Here is a 20,800-nt window from a genome sequence, read left to right as displayed (position 1 = left end):
GGAAACCAGGTGGAGGGCATGTGAATCAACCCATGTCGTTTCCTACAATTACACATGAGTCTATAATGATAACAGTATGAAGTTGATTTTTAAATTCAGGTGGGAAAAAAGAATTCTGACGTTGTGCGATCTTGTCTCGCAAGTGTAAGTGGTCACAGCTGAGGTCTCTCACTTTAGACCTGGACTCCCAATCCCCCAGCCTAGCTCCACCCGCATCTCTGAGCTGGTGCCCCTAACCTGAGGGGAGCCCCAACCTGAAGACCTGGGAAATGCCACTAAAGTAGTAGCAGAGGCCACAGAGCTAACAGGCTCCATCCCTGCACGCTGCGAGGGGACAGGGTTCTAACCCGGACCTTCTCTCTCCTCCCTACAGGGCAATCAGGACGCCACGGCTCCACCTGAAGCAATGGCCCAGCCCTACCCCCCTGCCCAGTACCCCCCTCCACCTCAGAACGGCATCCCAGCTGAGTATGCCCCGCCTCCGCCACACCCCACACAGGACTACGCTGGCCAGACCCCTGTCCCCCCAGAGCACGGCATGACCCTCTACACACCAGCACAGACACACCCCGAGCAGCCAGGCACCGAGGCCAGCACACAGCCCATCGCTGGAACCCAGACAGTGCCGGTAAGAGACCCCTGCCACACTGGGCCAGCTCAGGAGTGTCATCAGTGCACACTGGGTGGGTGGGGTCCCAGGAAGGGTTCTTTGTATGGAGGGGCCAGCTTCCTGGTTAGGCACCTGCTCCAGAAGTCCTCACCCCACTGAACCTGCTTCCAGCCCCAGGCTCCACCCCTCATCTGACATCAAGGTTCCCTGCAGTGAGCAGGTACCACAGAGAGGCCATGGGGTGGGCAGTGACCCCACTTACCCCCAGCTGTCCAAAACTTCAGGTAAACTCTCACCTCATCTGGGAAGTAGGGTACGTGCCTATGGTGGCTGGTGACCTGTTAATGGAAGGCAAGCCAAGGCTGGGGCCAGGGGCTTGGGCTGGCCTGGGTCTCCCAGGCAAGCCAGGGTGGGCAGTGGGAGGCAGCGAGGAGCCGTCTCGGGTTGCAGGCCCTCCTATCATTTCTAATCACTTGTAATCTACCTGCTTGGCTGCCCTCCAATCAGATAGCTTCAATTATGTGGTTGTAATGCAGCTCGGAGGCGAAAGTGCTGAGCATCGCACTTCTCAGATTTCCTCACAAGAAAGGAGTGGGAGCACACGGCCGCCTGGGTGGGCTCTGCCCCTCAGCCCCCTCCCCAACTCTGGCTGCTACTGCACTGGCTCCAGCCTCATCCCTGGCCCTTTGCACCACATTCCCTGTGGGCCTTCCCCTCCCTTGCGGTGGAGCGTTGGGCTCATCCGCTCATCCCCGCTGGCTCCATCCCAGCTGCCGGCTGCTGGCTGGCAGGGACTGGGCAGGAGGCCAGCACGCTCTGGACTCCCCAGGCGGCGGCACCGCCCTGGCGCCTCCCCAGGGGGCTTCCAGTTGTGCTCTCTTAGCCTTACCCACACACCCAGCCTGGCTCCCCAGATGTCATGTAGACCCAGATATTGCCCTCCCCACAGACAGAGGCTTCCTCTACCATGCCCCAAAGTCTCTGTGGAGAGCCCACCCAGTTGTATGCTGAGCAGTGCCTGACCTCATCCTGTGCCAAGACAGTGCTCTTCCTGCACTCCACTAGCACTACCAGTCTGAGACTGCGCTGAGCCACAGACTAGCACTACCAGTCTGAGCCAGCAGGACCCACACCCCAGCACCCTAGTACAGGAGCTAACAGCCCTCTCCCAGGATTCTTCCAGCTGTGGGCCGTAGACAGAAAGGGTCAGATTCCTGGATCACAGAATTGGGAGCCTGGCTCTGGGTCATCAAATCCACAGCCTCTACAGGCTCAGGAAAGACAGGGGTGACCCTGAAGCCAAAGCGGCTTGGTCTGTACAAGTCACAGCCGGAAGACTTGGATGGACTTTGGCAGATAAGACCCATCTGGCCAAGCCTCTAATGATATCCTTATCAACAAATGGGGGTGGGGCTCTCTTATAGTGAGCCGTGGGGCTTTACCTAGTCAAAAACAAGTCAGCATCACAGAGGACACCAAGAAGGAACGGATGGCTTGTAACAGAACATCAGAAATCGGCTCTAAGGCTCTGCACACCCTGGGGTCGCCAGACAGATATGATCATCAAGGCCTGAGTCAAGCTCTCTGTCCTACATGCATTTCGACTACCAAGCCTGAAGGAGGTCTGGGGGTGCGGAGAAGGTGCGACAGCCCTGCCCTCTGGTTCCCACTGGTCAAGGGCAGAAACGTCAGAAAGTGAGGGATGAGGATGCGGAAGTGGGGATGCTGGCTGTCTTGGAAGATCCTGGATGTGATAAATCTTGCCCGGGACCCATATGCCCCTCAAGGGGCATGCCTACTTTAGAAACACCAGCGCCCTGAAGGATGCACAGCCATGACTGTCCTGTTCTCTGACCAGAGTGTTCATGTCCTGCAAGAGGGTCAGGGTCATGGTGCCAGACACTCTGTCTACCTACTACTCCACCACAAGGACTATCTGTGACCAGGCCAGTCGCTGTGAACCAGGAAGATAGAAGTTACTGGACCAGCAAGAAGACACTGAGGACACTGGGGGCTGCCCCCAAAAGACTTGGGTGCTCGGGTTTTGTGACCTTGGAGCACTTATGCAAGCAGAGCCGCCTGCCTGGGAAGCGAGCTCTGTGGAGGACAGATGCCTGTCCTGTTCTAAGATTCCAGGAGCCGCTGTGCTCCCAGAGGAGCTCCCTCCCTCAGAGGAGCAACCTGGCTGGCAGCAAAGCCCAGCACCTGCTGGCTGGGTCAGGTGCCACTGGACTGTCTTTATAGACAGAGAGTACTTTCCACTCACTCAGGCCTCCTCTGGGCTCGTCCTTCCCAAGCAACTTTGGACTAGGATTGAGGGGTACAAGGGTAGGAGACAAGGTGAGCTCTGAGCTCTCATCTGGACCGAGCTTCTCCTACCTGGGTCAGGACGTCTCTTGAGTTCCCAAGACATAGCCACCAAGTGCTCTGGTCTCTTCCTCCCCTACCACTCAGAATATGTATGACCCATCCTCCCACTCACCTCCATGGACACAGACACCAAAGGGACGGGCTCCCCTTTTCTTCCTAGAGGGATTTTTCTCCCACTGATGAGCAGAACTGTTCCATGTTCCCATCAGCCACCTCTCCAGTAAGTCCCACTAAGTCAGCTCTAGAAGGCTGCTCCTGGCCAAGCCCAGGGTGACACGGGAGGTCTGTTTTCTCCTTGGACTGGGGCTGATGGATGGGCAGGATCACATCCCCCAGCAGCCAGCATAGCTGCCTTGCCTAACCCTCCCTTCTGTTCCCCCAGAGACACACACCCAGGACTATGGCTTGGAAAGACTCCTCCAACAGGCTTCCTCCTCCTCTCCCTTTCCAGCTAGTAATTAGGGGAGCCCTATTCTTGCCATCGTAGGACCCTTCCTGACACCCCCACTGCCCAGGCAAGATGCCCAAAGACCCCAGGTAACAGAGGAGTGACTGGCCCTGTGAGAAAAAAGTAGAGGTCGTAAAGGACCCAGTCCATCAATCATCTGTGACAATCTTGGCTACAAAGGTCCTCTGAAAGCAGAACTGGGCCAATTTCAGCAGTCTTGTCCTAACCACCCCTGGTAACTTTCATCCATTGGCATTCCTGGGATAGCCCCTCATTCTGTGTCCCATCATCAAGAAGGCTCTTCTGGAAGTACCATCCCACCTGCCCTGATTGCAGGGAGCTTGAAAGATCCAGAGCTCCCATAGGGGGATTCAGACTCAGTCTCACATCTCTTACCATCCGGGGCCACCTGCTGTTCATGGACCAAAGGCAGTACATGCTGAGCATCTTCATCACAGGGCTACTGAGAACTCTCCAGCATCCAACGGGTCTTCCCCAGATGTGAGGGGCCCCCCACCCCCACAAGTATTCACTCATTCACTCAAAGGCCACATGAGTGTCCACAGGGGGTCACACCCCATCTATGTGCTTGATGGAACCTCAGCAAGGCTGATGGAGCCTGGTAAATGCCAGGGCAGAGCAGGTAGGCTGCACTAGAGGTCCTGCCTGATGGAGGGAGAGAGACGATAGAGCTTCCTTCTTCCATCAGTTGAAACTTCCTGTCCCTGACTTCCTGACTGCCCAAGGGTAGACTGTGATACGCACATGTCATGAGAAAGATACAAGGTTAAGAGGTGTCAGCCCCCAAACCAGGCCACAGTCACTCCCATAGGGCCACTCTCCAGCCTGCCAGGGGATGGAACTGGTGGGGAAAGGCCCGTGCAGCAGTGTCAGCTGGGGACACTGCAGATGCACGGCCAGCCAGCAGAGGCGCCTAGTAGTGTGTCGTTCAACATCCATGAGGAAGCACAAAGCTCCGGGGTGCTGAAGAGCACACTCCAAGAAGACAGACAGCTCGAAGCCACATGTAAAGAGTCTCTCCTCCCAGGCCCGCTGGCTGCCCACCAGAGATGTGGGCTGGGTCATCGCATGAGTGCTCCAAAGGAGCCGGAGGAGCAGAGACGGGCTGCGGAGAAAGATTCCAACAGCCAGTTCAGCTTGTGCCACGTCAGCCAAGCTTGCCTGCAGCCCAGTGATGGGACAGCTAGGTCTTGCCTGCTGCTCAAGGCCTTCCTAGACCCTCCCCTGCCCCCAGCCTACTCAGGGGACTCCTCATGCTTCTGTGCAGGGCTTGGCAGGCCCAGGCAAAGAGGGTCAGGCTTTCTAACCTTGACCTAGCCTCCAGGAGCCGACTCCCAGTCTTAAATGGGTGGAGGTGGGAGAGGGCAGGAGCTCTGCAGATGCTGTTTCTTTTTTCCCTGCATCTGAAGACTACGAGGGAGGGAGCACCTGTTGAATAAGCTTGTTCTCTGCTTGGCAAGCCAGACTAACAAACAATAAATAGATGTCTTCTTCTCTAGGTTCTCCCCTGGCTTATTTCAAACTAATTGTACCCTAAGACGCTCTGTAGGAAGAGAGAGGGAGAGGGAGACAGTCACCACTCCCATCCAATCATTTGAAGGAAGGAAGGAAGGAAGGAAGGAAGGAAGGAAGGAAGGAAATCAGACCTCGGAAGGGAAGGGTAACCAGCCACCTGCACCTGTACTCTGGTAAATGATGGGAAGGCCTCACCCTTGCTTGGGGCCAGAGGTGTGCAATTACACTGTGGGGTTTCTCAGCACATCTTACAATTTTACAGTTGCTGAAGCCATTTATTTGCCTCTGTCCACAACTTATCAGGGGTTGGGGAAGCAGCGGGGCCCCTGATACTGCACCTTCATCAGTGCAATCTTGCCCCCCCCCCCCGCCCCCAGATTCCTGGGCTAAGGTGGCCACCTGGCTGTGCTGACTTCTGCCCTCTGCTGGTCAGAATGTAGCACTGCAGGCCCCTGAGCAGGCTGGAGTCCCCCAATCCAGGATGACTTAATTAGGCACCTACAGCTGCAGGCACACATGTATAAAACACTCGGGAAAGGTTTATAACCACTGCACAGATTCTGTTGGAGAGGAAAGAGCCACACCAGTCAAAGGCAGAGTGTGGAGCTCATACCCACACCAGAATCCTAGGTGGCTTGGGCAGGTTTGTCCTCATCCGGTGGTACAGTTGTCTGTCTGGAGTCCAGCCCAGGCTTACTTCCCACAGCAAGTCTAGTAACAAGGCAGACAGCCGTGTAACCAAGGAGTGGGACTCCCAGACACCTCCAGTCCCCCAGGCTGTGGCAGGAGCCCCAGTGTGCTCCTGCAGAGCCAGTCAGCTCCTGTGTGGCTAGTCTGCTGCACTGTATTGCCCAACAGAGGTGGGCATCTGGTACAGGGCAGACCAGAAGTGTATCTTCCTGCCCCTCCAGCTGTTCCTACTGCCCGTGTCTTCCTGCCTGAACACCGCTTCTCTCATTGGGCTCCTGAATGTCATTATTTGATACCCAAGAATCCCCCAACTTTCCAAAGCCTGAGACTTCTGGCTGCTCCAAGGCCTCTGACCATCCACTAACATGCCCAGAGCACTAAAGAGGCCCAGACCATACCTACAGCTCCACACATGGGGCTCAAAAGGCACACATTTGCCAGAATTGGCCAGACACAAGTGACCTATTGTCTGAGATAGACCATGTGGCCGTCTGAGTGAGCAAAGGCGACGGTGGCTCTCATGTCCACAGCCATGTGCTGTGTGTTAGCCTCCCATTGTGGAACGGCAGAATTATATCTATGGGACATTTGAATGTATGCCCGACAGCCCTGAAGTCATCCCAACCCCACCCCAACTGGCCACCTGGCCTCTGGGAGCCATCTCTGGGGGCCTTCTGCCCTGGTTACCTATGATTCTTGCTGCCTGAAGCCTGATCAGAGGCCCCTGGTCTAAGCACAGGAATGCAAGTTAGTGGTCGAGCACCCTAGAAAGGAAATCAGAAGGAAGGTTGGAGAGCCATTAACACAGAAGCCCAGGGACCCACCTCTTGCCACTTAGCTGTAGTCTTGTCTGGGAGAGACTCTGTCCCCATGGGGCTCCAGTCTTGCAGCTGCAGCACAGGCCCCAAGTATGGTAACCCTGGGCACAGCCCTGCTCACCGTCCTCACTCCAGGAGACTTGTACTCATCAGCAGTCCTGTGAAGGGCACCACCAGCACAGGAATGGACCTCTGTGTGTCTCTCCGATCAGCTGCCCAGCAGCTGCCTTTGCTCATCAGACCACACTGGGAACCACAGCCCCTGTCACCTCTCTCTGTTCCACCCAGCACATGCTTCTACCTCCGCCTGAGAAAGACTCAGAGGGTCTGGAGGCAGCTCTCCTCCTCCCAGGACCATCAGCTGGCGCCCCGTTCCAGAAGCAGGCCCAGTGCCAAGGACTCAGATACAACCGATGTATTTGGTAGATGATCCCTTACAACTCCAAGAGGCCAGAGTGGGGCAGGAAGGAAGTCACTAGAAAGTGTGTTCTCAGCCTGGTGTCTCCACACAGCTGAGCCCCACTGGGGGACCTGGGGCAAGAATGAGGCAGAACCCAGGATGGGAGCTGGGGCACCCACTCCCTGTATGTCTGTCCTTGGCACTGACAGGCTGTGGCCTGGCCATCAGGAGAACCAACTACAGGCTGGCTGATGGTCTGTGGCTGTAAACATGACTGCCACATGGAAGACCTCAGGGCTGAGCATCCAAGAAGGTGATAAGGTCCACCAACTTGGGTCAGCCACCCACTCACCAGCCAGTGCTGAGGAAATACTGCCCAGTCCACCTTTGCAGCTGTGGGTGCAGCGAGCCAAGCTGAAGGCCAACAGCACTGAAGACCACTGAGCTTTGTGCAGACAGAGCCTCGTGCGTGCCGCCTCCAGGCTCCCAGCCCTCATGCCCTGAGCTGTAGGGTGGTAGACGTGAGACCTGAATTCCTCCAAGCCATCTGCTGCCCAGTGTTTGAGTCTAAATGAGGGACAGACTATGTAAGACTCACCTTGACAAGAGCGTGGCCCCCAGGGGTTCTAAGTGAAACAGCGTGACTAGGGTAAAGAGCCGGGGCGGGAGGGCAGGGGACATGACATGGCAGGCAACTCCTTACAGTGTACCTAGGCACCTGGTCCTGTGGCCCCCAGGGGTTCTAAGTGAAACAGCGTGACTAGGGTAAAGAGCCGGGGTGGGAGGGCAGGGGACATGACATGGCAGGCAACTCCTTACAGACAGTGTACCCAGGCACCTGGTCCTTAAACCTGTTTGATTCTGACATGAGAACTTCTTTGAAAGCAATAGAGGTATTGGGCTGCAAGGCCATTGAGGGTGGACCTCAGGGGACAGGCTTGAGCTGAGGGAGCTCAGAGAAGACCTGACCAAGGAGGCCTTATGCTGGTGTAACAGGAAAGACGTGGCCTCACAGGATCAGCTGGCCAGTGAAGGCTTAAAGGTGGGACCTCTGGTTGCCGTGTGAACCCTAGGAATTGTCTACCCATACCCTCTTGAGGACTCCCAGCCCTGGAAGCCTGGGCTGGAGGGCATGGGTGGGCCTGCCCCGGCTGCAGGGCTGCCTTACAGCACGGTCTTCTCCCCGCAGCAGACAGATGAGGCGGCACAGACGGACAGCCAGCAGCTTCACCCCTCCGACCCCACAGAGAAGCAGCAACCCAAACGGCTACATGTCTCCAACATCCCCTTCCGGTTCAGGGACCCTGACCTGCGGCAAATGTTCGGGGTGAGTGTGCATACCCCGACACCCCTGCCCCGACCCCAACATGGCAGAGCGGCTGCTTTAGGAGAGGGCAGGGTCCTTGGAGTCTTCCCACCTAGGTCCAGTTGACTCTCACCTCAACCTGTTGGCAGAGCACAAGAGGTGGACCCAAGTTCAGAGTTGGGGGTGGGGGATCAATGGAGGCTGACCTTGAGCTTTATGTAATCTCCTCCGTCCCCTACCAAAAATCTGCATGCCACCCCATGCCACCCATTCCCAGGTGCCTTAGAGTCCTCTGGGCTGCAGCAGCTTATTCCCAACAAAAGGAACCAGCTCCCGGCATCACCTAGGGGCAGCCCCTCCTGAGTGTCTGAGGACAAGGCTCTCCTCTCCAGGCCTGTGTCCTCTCAGCTTCCCAGGGGAGGGGCAACTTGAAAATACAGTTGATGGGAACCAAACAGCCAGAGGTCCCTTCCCAGGACTTCTGCATCTGGCCTAAATTTTGTACTGTAGGGCTCCAGCCAGGGCAGTGTTCTTGCGACCCCATGCTAAACTGCCCTGGAAGCTTACCTTCAGACGAGCGCCAAGCATCCATGGGTTCTGAGGCTGCCATGGGAAAGCAGGCCAGGCAGGGTGTGGTGCAGCCCCTTGGGCTCCTGGGCTTGTCCTGACTCCAGGGGACCGTGTGCCCTGCCATGTTCCTTTCTCTGTCCCCACCCTTGCTTCAACCACCGTCTCTCTGCCTGCCCAGCACCTATCCCTGCTCTGTCACACAGCTGGCAACTCGGGCCTTGAGCTTCATCCTTCTGCTCAGTCTTTCCCACACAGCTGGGGTATATAGGGACTTGCAAGGCAGGGCAGCTGCCTCTGAGCAGACCCAGGATGCTCAGTCCCTGGTATGACTCTGGAAGAGTGCTCTCCATCTTGGTGTGGACCTTCCTGGATTTGGAGCCCAGCTCACAGTGGAGAGTGGCATGATTCAGAACCATTAAATGACAAGGTCAGGCCCTTTTGATCATGGGTCTTGAACCAGTCTGAGCCTGGTCGCCTTAAGTCTCAAGCAGCTAGCACTACAGACGGTCACTTACATGGGACCTCAGCTTACCCCTGCTCATGGGGGCCCTACCAGACAAGTGGCAACCACCTGTGTCAGGTTTCTGGGGTACTACAGAATGAGATCGAGGATTACTTTTCTCTCAGAACCAACAGACAGCCCTATAGCTGTCTGACCCCCTGTCCCTTCAGGTCCCCTTCCCCTAGGAGACAAGGGTCACCCCCATCATTTGTCAGCCCAAGAGGCTGCAAGACTGGCCCCCTAAGAACCTCACTGGCATTGTTTAAAGATTGGGGCCACAGGTTCATGGCCACCATTTGCTGGCGAGAGAAACAAGGCTAGCTATAGGGACTCTAGGCTAAAAGGTGTCAACCAGAGCCAGAGTAGTGTGGTCTGGATGGCAAAATCCTGCACCAGCAAGGGGCCCGAGTTCCAGCACACAAGCCCTTTCCCTGGCACCCACCAACAGTACAGGGACCCAGAAGTCATGTCTTCCCCTCCCTCAGTCCTATCTCTGGCCCCTTAGAATCTTCTTCTTGCCAACCGTCACCCTTCTCCTCATCTCAGAGTGGTCTGAGGGTCTCTTATCCCAACCAAGTTTCCCAATTTCCTGTCATCTCAACCGTATTTCTCAGCCCCAGCACTCCTTTTCCAGTCCCCCCATCCTTTGGTCTCAGTAGACCTTTACCCTTTAGCATGTATTGTGTGTGGCACTAATGCCTTGGACATTCCATCCCTGCTGTGGCCGAGTCCCAAGGGGCCCCTGGTGCTATGACGCATGCTCCTTGAAGAAGACAGGCCTCCAGGGGAAGATGGGGAAGGTGTCCCTGGGGTTCTCCCTTCCTGAGGCTGGTGGCATCTTGGAAGTGCAACGGATAGGGCCTCTGCTGTCTTAACCCCTTTGTCCTGTCTCCTCACCCTTCCTTCTCTCTGTCTCTGCAGCAATTCGGGAAAATTTTAGACGTGGAGATCATTTTTAACGAGCGGGGCTCCAAGGTGGGTGCCGCACAGAGGCCACCACCATTACCGCGCCGGCTGTAGGTCCCGCTAACGTGTGAAATGTGCGTTTCCTTCCTGGAGAGCTTCGCGCCCGCCTGCCCGAGGACCCCTGAGCCACACGGGTGCTTGTACTCCCTGCTCTTCCACCCCCAACCCCAGCTGTCTGTTTCCTGCTGCCAGGCTACTTCTCTTTGAACTCCCAGGACCTCCTTGCTTGCACCCCAGAGCCCCTCCACCCTGGGCCTGGGTCCCCCTCCCCACCCAACCACCCACCCTTAGGGCCCGAAGACTTGCGGGAAGGAGGGGCTGCAGGGTCAGAAGGCCGGGAGGGTGCCCAGCAAAGACAAGCTCTGCCCCCCTCTCCAGGAAGATGAGAACCCTCCCCCACCAATCTTGGGCTCCCAGAGAGAAGGTGGAGGGGCTGTGCTCCTTTGTGCCTGACCTCAGCCCCCCTACCCCAAGGTGGGGCTCCAGTGGCAACCCTGGCCCCTGACCAGGTTAGCACCTCTTTGACCTGTCCTCTCAGAAGGTATTAGGCAGTGGTCAGCTCAGGCGGACTCAAGCCTGGGACCACACTCCCACCATGCCTCCCTCTAGAGCTGGCACCAAGATAGACTTCTGACCAATGGAGGGGGGGGCTCTCCTTCAGTCACCTGACTTGCCCCTCTCTCTCCCTCCCTCCACCCCTCCCCTCCCTGTTCCTCTCCTCCCCTCTTCTCATCCTGTCTTCCCCTGTCTGTCCTCCTCTGCTCGCAGGGTTTTGGGTTTGTAACTTTTGAAACTAGCTCAGATGCTGACCGAGCCCGGGAGAAGCTGAATGGGACCATCGTAGAGGGACGGAAAATTGAGGTGCTCAGATAAGTGTGCGGGGCAGCAGGGCAGGGAGGTCCTGGACAACACACTCCACTCCTGGGTCCCCCACTGGCCTGACTGCTGCTGTCTGCCCTGCAGAGAGCCCAGCAGGGGGCCTCCCGGCTGAAGGAAAGGTGACCCTGAGACCGACCTCCCCCACCATGAGCTTTTAGCTGAGCCTAGCCCCTTGTCAGTGGAGGCTTCAGGCTCACCCTGGGCTTCCCACCTCCAGTTCCTCCTTCCACTTCCTGGAAGAGGCCTATCCCCATTCACACAGCAAGGGGCCCCAGAAACCATGTGAGGTCTGGTGGTTTCAAGGACTGTAGGCAGCCCCGCCTGTCCTCTGCCTGATCCTTCTCACTCAGCAGCCTTAGGTGCCACCTTGTTGAGCGGAAGCAGAGGTAACAGCAAGTGACCAGAGGGCAGAAGGAGCAGAGTCAGGAGGGCCACCCAGATACCCCATCACTGACCCCCATCCTTACTCTTGGTGCTTCCTGTGGCTCTGGGAGCTGGAGCTGGGCTCCCCCACCAGACCTGAAACAGGAGGGGAGGTGGCCAAGAGAGGCCTGGTGCCGCAGAAGCTGAGGAGATTTGGATAGCCCTGACCCCCCAGTGCCCAGTGGCTCCAAGGCCACTGCCCAGGCCTCTAGGCTCACAGTGTAGATGAGGAGGGTGTGTGGCCCAGACCCCTTCCTCAGGCACTGCCTGCCCCATTCCTCCCTCCCTCCCTTCCATGGTTATCTGTGCCCCACTGCCACCCCCACCCAACCTCAGGCAGCCTGGCCTAGGCCTTATATATTTAGAAAATGGGACCTCACCCCTGAGCACTGTCTTTCTAGAATCTCCCTCACCCACCTTGTCCCCCACTGACCCCATTAGAAAGCTCTATGTTGTGTGTGCAAAGAGGTCAAAGACCCACTGCCCCCAAGGAATGGGGTGCTCCATCCATGACAGTGGGACCTGGCCTGCTAGCCGGCCTGGGGGTGTCTCTAAGGCCCTTAGCTTGTCATCGGGGTTGGTCTCCAATTACTGGAACAACTCTATGAGCAGCACCAGTCTGGGCTGGGATCCTGGGCCCAGCTGGGGAGCAGCCTAGGATCCCCAGGGGCCTTCCTCCCCAGAGGCCACACCCCAGGGGCAAAGCTTGGGGTGGCGGGGGCCTGTGAGTGGTGATTCCTCCTTACTCTCCCCGTGTCTCCGGACAGGTCAATAATGCCACAGCCCGGGTTATGACCAACAAGAAGCCGGGGAACCCATACGCCAATGGTGAGAACCTGGGACTCCCAGTGTGCCACAGGAGCTGGGACAGAGACCTGCAGGACCCGAGGCTGCCAGAGGGTGCTTAGTCCTCTCCCCGACTTCTGTCCTGTCATAAAGGGATGGTCAGTCAAGGTCGGCAGCTGGTGTCACCCACCCCAGCCACATAGCTGGTGTCCTCCATCAGAGCCCCTGGGCTTTTCCAAATGTCTGCGGCTCTCAGAAGCCATATAGACAGGCAAATGGTGCAGCCAAAAGGTGATGACTTCCTGGATGGCCGCACTGTTCTCCCAGGGACTTGAGTCTAGAGGGTTCTATGGTCTAGCATGCTGTCCTCACAACACACACACACACACACACACACACACACACACACACACACACGCGCGGGTGCGCACACACGCTAATCAAGGAGGAGCCAGTGGCCTGGGTCAAACTTCTAGACACCCCCCCCCAGCCCCAATTTTCTTATCTGAAAAACAGGCATACAAGAGGTTGGGGATGTGGCTCAGTGGGCAGGGTACCAGCCTAGAATGAGTAAAGTCCTAGGCTTGCTAACTCAGCATCATATAAACTGGGTGTGATGGTGCACACCTGTAATTCCAGCACTTGGGAGATAAAGGCAGAAGGATTAGAGGTCCAAGGTCATCCTCTGCTACATAGCAAGTTCAGGCTGGGCTACATGAGACTCTACATCCACTTTCCAGGGCTGTAAAATGACAGACAAATCTCTAAGGGACACTCAGGGTCAGAGATGGAGGTGTCAGAGTTTAGTGAGATGCTGCTGATGAAAGGAAGGTGTCCCTTGGACTTGAAAGCATTAGCTGTGCCATGAGGCTCACAGCTGGCCTACAGTGTAAGTGGACTGTGTTTCTGTGCATGGATACCTGTTGGAGTAGAGGTGCCATTCTTTTTCTTGAGTGCTAATGGCTGGTTTTGCAGAGACACATAGAGACTGATAGTGAGGGTCTTCTACTCTGCTAAGCTAGGGGGTCTGCTCTGAACATAGCGGGCTGCGTACCAGGTCTTTTCTAGCTCCTGGAGCCTCCCAGAGAATAGTTCCTATAGTCAAACAGGGTGGTGCCACCAACAGACAGCTCAGTAACCTGCCCCTACATGGGAACAGGATAGACCACATCACAGTCAGCTACCCAGTCCCTAAGGATCCTCCACATAGAGCTGGGGTGGCCCACCAGTTCAGAAAGCCCGTGGCAGGACAGCTCTGCCATGTGGTCAGATCTCATTCAGGTGTCAGATCCTGGGTGGGAACAGAACTCGAGCCAGTTCCAGTTTAGAACTGAATATTGCAGACTTCTCCCCACATTTGCAAGGACTTCGGTTTCAAAAGTCTAAGAACTTGCAGGTGCCCTGGGTTTATCTATGTCCCTGGTATATCCTGGTGGACTTTTGTGAACTGGTGCTTAGCACAGGATATGGACAGGATATGGGGTTTATCGGTGAATGTGATTAAGGAATAAGCAGTATGGCAGAAGTCCTCATGAGGGCAGGACCTGCCGTTGTCCAGAGAACTAGGACTGTGTTGCACTTGACCCCACAGCATCCCAGTAATCTACCACGTCTTCACATTCACCCTAATTTAACTTGGTAAATCTTTAAGATGAAGGTATTCTGACAACCAGAGAGCTTGAACTTGGCCCCACGGCCTCAGTCATAGGCTCCCCATTCTGTAGCTTGGGCTAGGTGACCACAGTGACCTAGCCAACGTGAACACTCACCACCGAAGGCCTCTCAAATGACCCTCTGGACCCTAGACTGGACATGAAGGCAGAAGCATGACACCCACTGGAAAGTCTGTCTCAAAGATCAGCTGCTGTGCACCAGCCCCAGCAGTGAAGGGGCCTGGTTGACTTCTGTGGCTTCAGGTGGTCCCCTGGGGTCATGACACACCCAGAACCCCTTTCCACTCTTCATTCAAGATCCTTGAGTCTTTGCTGTCTGGGCATATCTGAAGAATGAGCTATTCAAAGCAAATCCAGCCCTGAGCAGCTATGTTCTGTGCTGGCTCCTCGGGGTACTGATGCTGAATGGGGAGAGGCAGAAGGCTGTGCTCACTGCAGGGGAGTTTTACTTCAGTGCCTCCACTGGCCAGGCAGGAATCCCAAGGGTGCAGATAGGCTCGGGTTCTCTGTGGCCTGGCCAGGAGTGGGAGTAGTTCATAGGTGTTTTAACACAGAGGACTCTGAAGTTCGTCACTGGGGAGGCGGAGGAGCCCCACTGAAGGAAACAAACCCACCAGGCTTTACCAGGTACCCTACTTACAGTAGACACAGAGTCATCCTGGTGGGTCCTCAGGATGCCTAATTGAAGTAGAGCCAGCAGGCAAGTGGAAGTTCCCAGAGGGTCAGGACAGGTCAAGGTGCCTAGGGCCTCTGAGGCAGGCATGCAGCCTCTGACTCTCCTTCTCCAAGATAAACCCAGAAGAGCCTGGGAAGGAGCCTTGGGAAGATGGGACCACCTCAACCTCACTCCATTAGGAGTCTACAGCTAACAAAAGGCCATTCTTGGAGTGGGAGGTTTTCCCAAATAAACGTTTCTTCCCTCCTAACCTTAGCTGAAAGATTCTAGAGTCCCAGCCAGTTTGGACACAAGGTGGAGAGCTAGCAGGATGAGGACAGACAGCGGCTTGGACTTGTGGGGTGAGGGGAGTGGGTCCCCAGGAGGGACAGACCTGGATGCTTCACCCTGATGCTTCCCACTCACTGTCCTCCTGCGTGAGGCTGTTAGAACTGGGGTTAGAGACTTCCATGTATAGCCTGCTACTTATAGTAGCCTGTCACCAGCTGGACAGTGACTCAGGTTGTCTCTGTCCTTCCTCCTCATGCACTGGAAGGAGGACTACACAGATCAGACCTGGGTAAGCTGAGCAGGGTGGGCTAAGCCTTCCCACTGACTGACAGCCTGACCTGGAGCCCACTGGAATCCAGCTGGATTCTACCCCCAGAGGCCTCAAGGATAATCAGGGCTTTGCTTCGGAGTCCCACTGGGTAAAGAAGACTGCCCATGCCCACCTGCAGAAAGGGAGAGACCGAGGTGCCGAGTCCGGCCGAAGCCTCAGGGAGTAGCTAGAAACCCCATCTTACTTGAGGATGTGGGTTCGGATCCAGCTCGGCCACTCCACCTTGTCATCTGTGGTTGTGACACCTGCCCTGTGGGTGGTGAGAACCCCAGAGTTGAGAACAGCATTTGACACTTGGAGTGCTCGGGACCTATTAACCACCGCTATTCTATTTTTTTAAATATTTATTGTTTGTGTGTGCATGGGCATGCCACAACGTGTGTGGAGATCAGAAGACAACTTGCAAGAGTCAGTTTTCTGCTTCCACCATGTGGGTCCAGGGGATTGAACTCAGGTTACCAGGTTTGGCAGCAAGCGCCTTTACCCACTGAGCCATTTTGCTGGCCCTGTCATTATCCCTGTCTTCAATCCAATGGCCTTCTTCCTCTTCCTCTTCCTCCTCATCCTCTTCCTCCTCCTCTTCCTCCCCCTCCTCCTCCTCCTCCTCTTCCCACCCTGACATGTTGGGTTTTGCTCACTAGGTGAAAGAAGTTATGAACAATAACAAGCAAATTTAAATGGAAAAAAATATTATTGGGGCTGAAGAGATGGCTCGGCGGTTAAGAGCACTGGCTACTCTCTCAGAGGACCAGGGTTCGAGTCCCAGCACCCACATGGCAGCTAACAACCATCCGAAATTCCAGTTCCAGGGAAGTCCGACGTCCTCTTCTGACCTTCGACGGCATTGCACAAGGGTGCACTTGAATACATGCAGGCAATACACGCATACCCATAAAACAGAATATATTAAGAAATATATTACTGAGGGATGCAGCTCGGTGGTAAAGTCTCCTCCTCCTCCTCTTCCTCCTCCTCCTCCTCCTCCTCCTCCTTCTCCTCCCTGCCCCAGCATCTCTACAGGAGGATTCATCCCAGTTGTGAATGCAGATGTTTCAAAGTGTATTCCCTGTTTCTTTCCCTTATACTCCAGGCTTCTGGTGTCCTGGGGCAGCGGTGCCCAGGAGCAGGCTGGGGAGGGCATGATGCAGGGAGAACCCAGGAACCCAGTGATGGGCTAGAGTGAGAATGCTTGCTGTTCCTGCAGCAGCATGTGGCTACAATGTGGGGAGAGGGATCTGGGGTCAATGTCCCATCTTCTCTGCCCATCCCTAGCCAGGGTCTTACCCTTTTTGGAAGCCAAGCCTTAGAGTTTCCCCCACAGGCCTCATCACTGCCTCAGGAGGTCCCTGACATAAGGAGAAGTGAGAGTCATTTCAAGAAGCCAGTGACTGGGTTCTTTCTGTTCTAGGCTGGAAGCTAAATCCTGTGGTAGGGGCCGTCTATGGGCCTGAATTCTATGCAGGTAAAGGTGGGGGACAGGGACAGGTGGGATGGGGTGAGGTAGGGCAACTGGGGCTCTAAGCCTTGGCTTTCCACGTTCCCTCACCCACTCTCCCATGCGCTTTTTCTGCAGTGACCGGTTTCCCCTACCCCACCACGGGCACAGCCGTTGCCTACCGGGGTGCACACCTGCGGGGCCGGGGCCGGGCCGTGTATAATACGTTCCGAGCTGCACCACCTCCGCCCCCGATCCCGACTTATGGAGCGTGAGTACCTGGAAGGGGAGGCTGAAGGAAGGCCAGGGGACATGGCGGGGGCTCAACAGCCTTTCAAGAACTGGGGAGCAGGGCAGGGAAGTGGGAATCCCAGAACCTAGCACTGCACCTGCCTGCCTCATCCCACATAGGGGACACCTCCGAGACTCACTGGCCTTTAAGGAGTCGTTCAGCACCTCCACCTAATCTGGATGCCACACAGGGCATTTGTCAGCCCTGGGGTCCAGCGAGGGCTTTCTGGGAGCCCTCCCTGGTCCCTTCCCCGGGGTCCAGTGCCCTCCAGTGCTGATGGGTGGCAGGTTCATGAGAGAGGAGGGGAGGACGACAGGACTGGGCTGATGGGCCCCTGGGTTTGGGGAGAAAGGAGCTGACCAGCAAGGGTGTTACTCTATTGTTATACCAAACAGGGCACTGGAGCAAACGCTTGTTAAAATGCCAGTCCCGTGGGCGGGGCTGGCACCGTGCCCCCCCGCTCCTCAGCAGACACCGGAGCCGGCCTACCCCACCTCTCCAGCGTTCCCACCACTCTCTTGTCCGTTTGCTTCCAGGGTCGTGTATCAGGATGGATTTTATGGTGCTGAGATTTATGTAAGTGTAGCCCTGGGGAGGGGCGGGTAGAAGTCCAATGCTCTGTGTGTGTCCACGAAAAGTCAGCATCTGCCCTCATGGCCTCGCTCCTCCTACCCTTGGGACGAACAGGGTGCCAGGGCACCAGTGCACACAGAGCATCTCTAGGGATGCCAGCACTGCACAACCTGGGTCGTCGGTGTTCACCACGGGTGTTGCTGACTGTCCCAGCAACTTTATACACTGAAAGCATCCTGCCACATCCTGCCACCCTGCAAGGGGTTATTTGAGGGGTAGCAGGTGGCTCTCCCTCATCCCTAATCGCACTAAAATCAACACTCAAGCCTGGGTGCAGAAGTTCTCAGAGAGACTAGGGGCAGGCCTCCTCTCAGGCCTCTGTGTGGGGTCCTGTGCCTCCCTCTTCTGGAACAGTGCTCACTGCTTTTTGTGGCTCAGAGCCCTCACTGAGCATCCCACCCAATGAATGTGGCTGTACCTAGGTCCTGGGAAATCATCCATAATTCAACCACCCACTATCTAAAGCCAAGGCACATCTGAACAAATCCCTGCTGGGACCCTTGCCCTTTACCTTTCCTTGTGTCCAGAGTCACCAAAGAGTTCCCCATGCCTGTGGGTATCTAGTAACCGGTCTGTTGGTGGGTCTGTGGGTACCCACTGTGTGCTGGGACCAGCATGCAGTCAGAGGTATAATTGGTGCTCACTAGTATGTGCTAAAGTCACAAATTAGGGTGAGACAAGATGCGTGGATGGATGGATGGATGGGTGGATGGATGGACGGATGGACGGATGGATGGATGGACGGATGGACAGATGGGCAGCCCTGTCTCATCTTCAACAGTGCCCCTTAACAGTTCTCAGACCTCCGTCAGACCAGAGACCAATTTCCCAGGTCAAGACCACCTAAGCCACACCAGGCCACAGTGGAAATGGAAAGTGGAGGGGAAGACTGAGCAGGCGTGTGGCCTGCCTAAGGGTCTGTCCACCTCAACCTTTCTGGCTCAGCCTTACTCTGAGGGAGCCTTGCTAAGTCCATCTGCCATCTCTCCTTCCCACCTCCCCTACAGGGAGGCTATGCAGCCTACAGATACGCTCAGCCCGCAGCAGCAGCAGCAGCAGCCTACAGCGACAGGTGAGGCTGGGGGGCGGCAGGCTACAGTGGGTTATATGGGGGGAGGACGGGCCAGGATCTTTGGAGGGCTCAGTTCAGAAAGACACAGAGTCTCACCGACAACTCGGGACCTGTGGGTGCCTGCATCTGGTGGGTGCAGGGTCTGGACAGCCAGATGCAGCTCACAGACTGGAGAGCCAGTGAGCTCCCAAGACCCATCACTTCCTGATGTCTCAACAGATACCTGATTCCTAACCCAGAGGTCTGACAGCCCCCAGCTCTCAAGGACCCTATGAGAAGGAAAACTAGGAGCCTTCACTTGGCCTTAAGAAACAACTGTGGTCCAGTGTGTGTCATTTGGGAGCAGCCAGCCCCCTCCACCCCCAGCTGTGAGCATCCCCAGGAGGAAGGCTGCGGCTCACTTTGTTCGTAGGCAGGTTCTTAAGTGCCCCCCCATAGGCAGCTGAGCCTAGTGCCGTTTCCCTCAGATTCCCGGCCTTGTGGCTGTTTGAATCATGTAATAAATCTTTCCTCAAGAAAGCTGTCACTTTTGTTCACGTGCCCCCCCTGGCCTGGGGCCCACCAGGCCCCCCAGCAGCAGGTGGGACCCTCCAACCCATACCCTCCCTGCAGCCTTTTGCCCCAACCTGCCAGGTGTACATAAGCACTGGAAACAAGGAAAGGAGCCCTACGAGCTGATGAAAGCTTTTCACTAGCAGCTGCGTTAAAGCTGAACCCTGCAGGGAGCCCGGGCCTTCCGGCCACAGTATTGAGATCTCTCCCAGATGGGTGTGATGCCCTACCCAGTTCTACCTTTAGTTACAGGGCATGCTTGGCCCTATGGCCTAGCCCTGTCCTCTAAGAAGTTGTCACTGCACAAATTAGGCAAGTGGATGGTCATCTGAGAGTGCCACCTCCTGGGTGATGGTGTCCCTGACCTCTCCCCCGCCCCCTGGTCTCCCTCTTAGCCCTGGTTCTTGCTGGGGATGGAGTCAGATGGACTACCCAAGGACTCCACGCCCTCCTTGCATCACCAAGCAGGATGCACTGAGGCACCGAAGACACATGGGAGGGGCAGCCGCCTAAATTCCAGAAACTTCCTTCCAAACAGGAAGGACAGGCTGCGTTCGAGGAGGGCCTCATGGGGGAGGAAGGGTCCTTGTGGGGGAAGGCTGGTCTGCTGTCACCTGCTTCAGCTGCTGCTCCCCTTCCCCTAGTTATGGCAGAGTCTATGCAGCCGCTGATCCCTACCATCACACCATCGGCCCCACAGCAACCTACAGCATCGGAACCATGGTAAGCCGAACGGCCCACCTGGCCCTTGATGCCAGTAATGGCCAGGAGGGCCCATCCCTGTAATTGGATGGGAGGGGCAAGGCCTTAGGGGAGAGGCTGAAACCTCCACCTGGTGCCTCATCCTGGAGACTTGGGAAGAACCAGCTGGGGGAAGGTCCAATCCCTCCGTAATGACCAGTCCTCTGGGAAGCATCCTACTGTGTGATCTGTGTTCCTGAACCCCATGACCACAATCCCATCTGGGCCCTCCATTCTCAGCACCAGGAAAGCCATGGCCTCTCCTCCCTGCCTGGGAGTGTCCGCAGGTGCAGCCATTCCTCCCTGCGGGATGCCTGAGGCAAAGCCCCTACCCTCCAATTTTTATGTGGCTAGAGTTCCAAGAGCCAACCACTGTTTCTCATCAGTCTCTCCTCCCAGACTCTCCCCGGGGCTCCAGGGCCCCTGGGAAATGGTGCTTGATCACCCCAGCCTCTTCCAATGCTTCAGGGTGGAGAAGACCCTGGCAGGTGGGAGAGCGGGTGGACCAGCGTGTCTGTGTGCATGTATGTGTGTGCGTGTGTGTGTATGTGTGTATGCCCAGCTGTCAACATAGCCCAGCCCCTCTGTACCCCAAGTCTGTGTCCAGTGCACAACCCAATTCCTGTGTCCACTCCCACCCCCAGGGATGTTAATGTGTGTCTGTAGCTAGCTTGGCATCCAGCATCAAAGATGAAAACAGTAGTAAGAAGAGAGAAGGCTCAGAGGCAACGTGAATTTTTTTTCTACCTCCCTTGGTTTTGATGATTCTCTTGCAATTTTTACCTTTGTTGATTTTTAACAAGGCCAGACATCCAGAGCAG

The 20,800-nt window shown here is 56.1% G+C and overlaps 1 protein-coding gene across 9 annotated transcripts in view; it reads left to right on the top strand.

Annotated features, from left to right (window-relative positions):
- Rbfox3 (RNA binding fox-1 homolog 3) overlaps nt 1-20,800 on the top strand; it is a 448,346-nt gene that overhangs the window by 425,096 nt on the left and 2,450 nt on the right. For 6 of the 9 annotated variants that reach the window (XM_017802340.2, XM_017802339.2, XM_008849668.3 and 3 more), the window contains 10 exons: nt 374-628; nt 8,062-8,199; nt 10,172-10,225; nt 10,985-11,077; nt 12,286-12,346; nt 16,663-16,716; nt 16,828-16,960; nt 17,377-17,557; nt 18,622-18,686; nt 19,883-19,961. In XM_017802340.2, the coding sequence (XP_017657829.1) occupies nt 407-628; nt 8,062-8,199; nt 10,172-10,225; nt 10,985-11,077; nt 12,286-12,346; nt 16,663-16,716; nt 16,828-16,960; nt 17,377-17,557; nt 18,622-18,686; nt 19,883-19,961 (1,080 nt within the window). In that variant the 5' untranslated portion in view covers nt 374-406. Of the gene's footprint in view, nt 1-373; nt 629-8,061; nt 8,200-10,171; nt 10,226-10,984; nt 11,078-12,285; nt 12,347-16,662; nt 16,717-16,827; nt 16,961-17,376; nt 17,558-18,621; nt 18,687-19,882; nt 19,962-20,800 lie in introns of those variants that run through there. The other 3 variants (XM_008849669.3, XM_008849670.1, XM_008849665.1) reach the window with 3 other exon arrangements.

Source organism: Nannospalax galili, unplaced genomic scaffold (genome assembly GCF_000622305.1).
Source record: "Nannospalax galili isolate Female #2095 unplaced genomic scaffold, S.galili_v1.0 scaffold945, whole genome shotgun sequence".
Classification (NCBI taxonomy): Eukaryota; Metazoa; Chordata; class Mammalia; order Rodentia; family Spalacidae; genus Nannospalax; species Nannospalax galili.
Note: the sequence above shows the minus strand (reverse complement) of the source record. Positions and strands in the feature narration are given on the sequence as shown.